Here is a 7586-nt window from a genome sequence, read left to right as displayed (position 1 = left end):
ATAAACAACACACACTCACACTCTCTTATCTTACTTGTTATGTTGCCTTTCTAAAATCTGGGAATATCAACATTCACAGTACTGCACAAAAATCTTTGTCATCCATGTTAATATTTTTAATCCTAGCTCACTCTGCAAATTGGCTTTATAAGAAAGCATTTATGAAATCTGAACAATGTCCCAGAGTCTAAACAGCAAAATCAAACCAGGCATTACCAGTAAGTTCCTGCTCCCTGTGAAGTTAAATCCATCCCATCCACACCGTAGCTATCATCATCCATTATTTTGGACAGGCCAAAATCAGTAATTTTTATTTCTCCACATGCTGTTCCATCTACAAGAAGGATATTACCTATCCAAGGGGGGGAAAAAAAAAAATTACCTCAAAAAAGCTAACAGAATGCTTTATTTTCAAAACCCGGTTCAATTTTCAGGAACATCTAACTTCGTGAGGGGTAAATAACAACTTTACATCATCTTTATATCCTCAAGTCTAGAGTAACTTGACTATGACACATTTCAGTGCAGTCTCAAGAACTCTCTAGGTTATCATCATCATCTGAAATGGCTGCCTCAGCTGGGAGCTGGCTGGACAGCTAGGAAACACCAAAAGGTAGTGAGGAAACACCAAAACGTAGCAGTATACCAGTTACAATGAAGTTTTACATTTTTCTGCCCAGAACAAATCCTACACTACAGGTTTCAGAGCTTGCATATGCCACGAAATTATGCCAAGAAATTGCTGCAATACTACTAATCTTACTCCATGTGTTAAAGTTGTACAATAATTTCTTGATACAAAAGTTATTTGATGAAGTTCCTCTGAGAACAAAAACTAATGAGACTAAGAATACATTCTGTACAATTCCGTAATATGAGAGAAATCCATATGAAAAATTTATTACATAGCAGCAAGCAAACAGGCTGGCACTAAGAGTTACATTACAAACCCCACGCTTTGAAGCGTAGCAGATTAAAGTACATGAAGAATACAAGCTTCATTTATGTAAGGTGGTAAAACAAAGGCCATGGAATCAAGACAGAATACATTGTTTATGACAATGCTTATTACTTGTGAAGAAAACTTCTGTAAAGTCCTGTTTCAAAGTGCTTATGCTGGGATGCTGAAAGTGATTGATTACCTATTTCAATCCTTTACTGGCTAAGAAATATGTAAGGGAAAAATTATTTACACGTCAGCATTCCACAATGATCAGACAAGACTGAGCCAACTAATGATCTTATCCATTTATATTGCTAAATACCAATGTATTTATCTATGTGCTATATGATTTTTTCCTACAAATTCAAATCAAAATAATACAAAGTAGAAAAGTTATGACAAACATTTTTCCAAAGACAGGTAATTTTGACAATAAAACTATAAAGAAAAGTACACACTTTTTTCAGTTGTTTACAATAAGCCTGACATACAGAAGATATTTTGGTATTTTCAGGCATGAATTACAAACAAAATAAAGGATTAAAAAAAACTCTGACATTTTCAATCGTAACGTTCCTCATTTACCTGGTTTAAGATCATAGTGTATAATAGGGGGCTTGATCTCATTGAGATACCGTAGTGCATTTACTATTTGCATTACAATGGACCTAGCTTCCTTCTCTGACATCAATTTATGTTGCTTGAGATAGAAATCCAAGTCATTGCCTTCACAGTATTCTAACACCGTGCAAAACCTAGGGTAGAATTCAGAGAGCAAAATTAAATAACATATCAAACTGCACAATCAGAAACAGAGCTATGTCAACCTAGTTTGATACTGGCAAGTTTAGGAATGGCTGCCCGAATATTAAACTATATGAATGAAATTCTTAATAGAATCATGGCATAACTATTAGCTTATGAAAACTGACATCAATGAGAACATTCATACTCACCAAAAGAGAAAATGGATCCATGCTGATGAGAGGTTAAGTTAAAAAAACCCCTTATTTATGTAGGCACATTTCTCAGTAGAAAAATATATTCACTATTCCTTAAGATGTGACACAATTTCATGCGAAGAGGTGCAGCCCCGTGACCATGGGCTACACTAAGGCTAATAACGCTCCTGATGCCATTTAGTCTTGGAAACTTGTCTAAGCTACGGCCGCCTATCGGAGCTGCCCTGCAGCAGCCCTTGCTCTGCCCAAAAACATGACAGCACTGCATGTCCCTTTCACCCTCAGGACATTCTGTAGGGCTTGGTAGTCAGGTCTTGCAAAACACTGTTTTCATCACATAGAAATCCGTTTTCATCTGTTTCACTGTTTTCATCATACAGAAGGCCTGCAATATTTAGCTGAGACAAAATTCTGCAACTAGTGTGTTTTTTTTTTTAAGTCCCTTTAAGGAAACCCTAAACGCTTTGGCTGAAAGCAAGAACATACTATGTTTGTTCAAATACTCTTCATTTCTGTTTATCTAATATACAGCATTAAAATCCTTGCCAAGTTCTAGAAAATGTATCATTTTATGTACTTACGTATCTGTATCCAGGGAGAAGTAGTCATACAGTTTAACTATCCGGGGGTGATCCAGTTCTTTGTGTATTCTATACTCTCTGCAGGCATGTCTAAAAGAAGATGGATACATTAACCTTCTACAATCAATAAAATGCCATTCAATTTAACATATGAAGCGTAAGTCATTAATATTTACTTGTGGTAGTTTTCTTTCTTTTCATCCCTCCAGCTTTTGTTAAGCTGGTGAATCTTCACAGCAGCATATCTTTGTTCGTAAAGATCAAAAGCCTAAAAAAGAAACCCACGAATACGGGAAAGTTATAACCAAAGATGATAAAAATAACACCCAATAAAGAGAGGAAAAAAATTGGCAAGTAATTCACAAGTCTGTTGACAAGTCTATTGTAATGCTACTTCCCTTCACAGGTTAATCGAAATTTGCTCAACCAGTGTTTAGAGTATACCACATTACAATCCTTCTGCTTATTTAGATCCCCTCCCTCCCCCCGAAAATTAAATGTACAAATGTACATGACTCAAACATCAGATTTAGCAGACCCAACACACTCTACCTTGTATACTTCACTGAAGCCACCTCGGCCAAGTAAATGGAGTAACAAATACCGTTCATTCAATGTGGGGTGATCTTTAAATCTCGAAAGAAAAAAAAAAATTAATTTAATTCTATTTAAGGTATACAAATAGAATCTAAAATGTAAGCCTCTTAGTATTACTTCTCAAATGGAGATTTCTTTTTACTAGCAATATATAATATGCTGAACAATATTACACCATGTGTAACCTTACGGCATAACTATATAACATGGCCAATTTCAGTACCTTTTGACTATTTAGTGTACAAATGCTATCACAACACCATTGTCAAACCAGTCAATTCTGGTAAACTTTTTGGTTTTTTTTTCTATTTTTGTGAGGATAAGAAAAGCACCCTTAAATTTAAACACATGATACAAGGGCTCTCTCTTTGTTGTGCCAAATTTTAGAGAAGTCTCAAACTTCAGCTTTCTGGAACAGATGACACGGATATTCTTCCAATTTCACACGAAACATGACCAGATCTGTTGTACATACCTGCCTCTTTTTAACCAAATAGATTTTATACAACACTAAGAAGTTAACAAACAGCAATATGGAGAAAACACACCAAAGGACTGAATATCTGCTCGTACTCCAATCAAAAGCAAGAAGAAAACACTCCTTCCAACCACAAAATGATACTGCAGGACAGAGAAAAGGACCACACTCCCTCCTGAAATGTGCAGAAGACAAAATACATCCTTCCATCCAACCAGGGGAAAGGGAGGTGAATATTCATCACATTTCTAGTGCAATGATGAGACAACTATACTCACTGATGTAGGGCCAGCTGCCAATTATACTCCATAGAAAACTTCAAGGAAGGGTTTAGGTCATCCCACCCTTCCATGTTCTCTACAGTTTTGGAGGTATGGTCATAGATAGTCAAGTATTCGAGGGAAGATGCATGTTCTTGCTTACTGTGTCCTTTTTAAACATAAAACTTTCCTTTTTCTCACTATGAAAATACATATTTCAATGCTAAAGACATTTTAAAAAAAATCCTAAACAGTAAGTAATGCACTCAGTGCAGAAGAAATAACAAATTTGGAGGTAACATCATTAGGCGATTAATGTCATGTGACCCGTAGCCCAATTCTTTAAAACCACACTCAACAAATTCAGATTCGTATTTGCTTGGTCCTTCTATTACATGTATGCCTCTAGTAGGGCCAATCTTGTGAACCTTACCACCTTCCCTCTCCGCTGCTGCTTTTGCTACTCTGCGTGGCTCTCCATGGCTCAAAACCTGCACCTTTCAGGTAGCCCCAGCATCACGTGGGCTCTATACCTAGACAGGGAAACCCTAACCCACACTCTCAACTTGACCTGTTATCTCAGTGCAGTTGTGGAAAAACACATGCAGACATACAAGTTTACCCATCTCTAAACTGGGCAGTATTTCCTACTCTTCATTGTCAAGGCTGGAACCCCGAACAGCCGAGTTTGCTGCCTACTTTATATTTGGAACGCCTGGGGAGGGCGTACATGGGTAGAGGGATGTAGACGGGAACGTTGCTAGAACAAGAAAGAGGGCTCAGCTTTGCACCACAGCTGGAAGCTGAAAACCCAACAGGATTTGAGTCAGGACCCAACAGCTGCTTCAGAACCCTCTCCCTTATCAAATGGCCAAGTTGCCAAGACATGTTAGGAAAGACAGCAGGGGCTACAGACCTAAATTACTTCTCCATTGCTTCTGTCTTCTATATTATGAGTGTAAGCTGCAGCTTGGCCACTTGGTAAATACTCAAGTCTAAACTCCCACAAAAACATGAACACACCGTTTGAAGCTTTTCGTTCTGTACCATAGAATGTGTCAACACTGATTGCAGAAAATGAGCAGTGAAGCTGCAGTATTCTGCTTGTCCATGTCCTGTAACTGTTTTCAACTGGGACTGTAATTTGGACATTCTTTGCCCCACATACGCAATATTTATACAGTCAAAGCCAGTAATTTTTCTGTGGCATTTATTCCTTCTTGTTGAAGGATCCCTTTTTTTTTAAAAAAAAACAAACACCTCTTCTAATCCAAACACTGAAGATTAAAAAACAGTTATCATTTAACCTGCAAAGAACTGCTTGTTTATTTGTTGTAGGACATCTATTTTTAAAAGAAAATATTCTGCCATCGAATTGTAAGCATCAACACCCATTATTTTTCATATTCAAAACACAACACCAATTTAGCTATCAATTAGCACTATAGCCACATGATAACAAAAATTTTCTGTATTCCTGCAGGGTAGGTATGGGGACCATTAAAACAGATAAGTACAATTTCACATCTTGTTGCTTTAATGTTTAAAAGTCTTAGTGTATATATAATTCTATTGTGTCTAAAAAGTGGGGGAAAAAAAAAATTCTGAAGTCTTAAGGCTACTGTTTCATAAATATTTACTAGTGCAGAAAGAAAGAAGCCCAGTCCCATCATCTCTTTCCCCCTGGCTGCTCATTCCACCCTTACATTGCCCTCTGTCCTCATGGCAGCATAAGCATTTTTGCAACTGGGGCGAAGAACTAGACCAGGAAATTGATCCGAGGTTAAAATTAATCTAGAAAAAGAAACCACAGGAGCTGGTTTTAATTTGGATCAATTTCCAGCATCTGTTCAGTAAAGAAATGCCATTGCAAGCATGTGAAAGGAAACAGGGTTAGGGCATAATGAAGTAGTCAGGGATAGGCAGAACCAGCTCCTTTCAAGCAACAGTGCCAGCTTAAAGTGCTGGTGAAACTGTAGTGTTAGTGTTTGTATTCGCCACCATGGAAAACAGACTTATTTTTTAAGTTATGTAATTATTACTTTCAAATCTACATAGTAATAGCTAATATTAAATACCAATTTAACATTATGATACATTGTCATGCAAGCTGAAGTATAGAGTAACATTTAACATAATACAAAACACTGCATTTGTCTTTTTTTTTTACAGTGCAATAAAACCAAAACTAATTTTAACTGCATCACAAAATTGCTGCTGTTCCATCAAACCTCCCCACCATTTTCTTGCATTATTGTCAGCTAAGTGAATTGCATTAGGTTCCCCTACAAGTATTTTTTTTAGCCTAGTAATAGGGTCTAGCAAGTTCTAGCTCTCCTGCACTATAAGCTGTGTATACATGTTATTTCTTGCATATTCAATAAAACCATTAATAAGTTTACCAAACTGTAAGTAATTCTATTTTTTTAAAGTTTAAATAAGTTGGTGTTTAAAATATATACATAAACAAAGAGAACCAAACAAAAATTTATGAACAAGCATCTCCTCTGTAGGTAAAATGTCATTTTAGAGCATTATTTTAAAAATAAACATGCAAAATTAAGACAGTAAGTCTCTTACTGTGAATTATCTTCATTATTTATTCTTTTCAGTTCTCTTATGTGAAGATTCCTAACTCTTTCTAAACGTTCAAGTTCTGCTTGTATTTCAGCTTCCTCCTGCAAATGAAAAGAATGAAATATAAAAGCTCATTTACTCCCCATTTGAAAAGGATATTTTTACCCCTGCATCAATACTAGTGGTGATGGAGGAACATTACATTACAAAACCTTTTTTTTCTGCTGAACTAGAAGAAAGCACTGCTTTACTCTTAAAGCCAGAAAAATTCAGAAAGATAAGGCAAAACCCTGTTCCAAGGAACCTTTCTGTCCATGAACCCTCAGGTAATGGGATGTTCACAGTTTTGTTCTGCACTGTAGGGATGCTATTTGAAATGAGAGGCAGCTGGGTTTTGTACCTCAGCCAAGGAGAGAAATTATCTGGGAAGCGGTCTGAAATTGATGTACAAAGAAGAAAAAACTGAGATATGTGCAGCTATAGATTTTGTACAAACCGACAAATTAAGAAAAGACATTTAAAATATTTTGAGGCTGAAGTGCAAATCAAAAAAAGAATAAAAGAATAAGTCATTACAGCAGAAACGTTCTTAAGGTGTTGATATAAGACACCAAAAACAAGCTAATTTAAAAAGATTTTTCCATTTTTATCTTATTAAAATTACAAATGTAGAACGTGCGTTGCCCAAGATTCTGAGTGCAATTTCAAAAGAAGCATGTCAGGTATGAGCACATTCCCTAACTAATTTCAGCACTTAAAATTATCTCATCTTTATGCTACATATTAGAGAACACTGAAATAGTTGTTTATTCAGATTCTCTAAAATGTAAAGAATTCACAATGCTTAATTTGTGGAAACCTATGTATCTATACTCAAAGTGAAAAGCATATTGAAAGACACTGTAGAAAGGGTTATATCGATTTTGGAGTTAGTACCTCTAGAACTTCAAAGTTTGAATAAAGGAGAGACAAAATTAGTCCATACCAGAAAGCTCATAATTATGGAATTATTCTAGCTGAAAAGGAAAAGAAGGCCTGGCATCTGATACGTATTTTTTTAGTAGCAGTGCCAGTGGAAGCAGTGCCCCACATCATCTCGTTATTTTGGCACAGCCTCTTGTACAGCCACATGGTGAACCAAACTGGAAAACTGATCAATCTTTTCTTTTTTTTAAGGGGGGAGGGGGG

At 36.3% G+C, this 7586-nt stretch overlaps 1 protein-coding gene across 1 annotated transcript; it reads right to left on the bottom strand.

Moving 5' to 3' along the window:
* Positions 1 to 216: 216 nt before the first annotated feature.
* Positions 217 to 6499, bottom strand: LOC104080928 (serine/threonine-protein kinase tousled-like 1; the record flags this gene model as incomplete). Its single annotated transcript, XM_009583476.1, has 6 exons — positions 217 to 352; positions 1529 to 1698; positions 2487 to 2576; positions 2663 to 2754; positions 3039 to 3120; positions 6402 to 6499. Coding segments are annotated over 6 exons (668 nt in total), but the record flags the coding sequence as incomplete, so codon positions are not given.
* Positions 6500 to 7586: the final 1087 nt, after the last annotated feature.

Source organism: Fulmarus glacialis, unplaced genomic scaffold (assembly GCF_000690835.1).
Source record: "Fulmarus glacialis isolate BGI_N327 unplaced genomic scaffold, ASM69083v1 scaffold42538, whole genome shotgun sequence".
In the NCBI taxonomy this organism is placed as follows: Eukaryota; Metazoa; Chordata; class Aves; order Procellariiformes; family Procellariidae; genus Fulmarus; species Fulmarus glacialis.
This window is presented reverse-complemented; position numbering and strand designations above follow the sequence as displayed.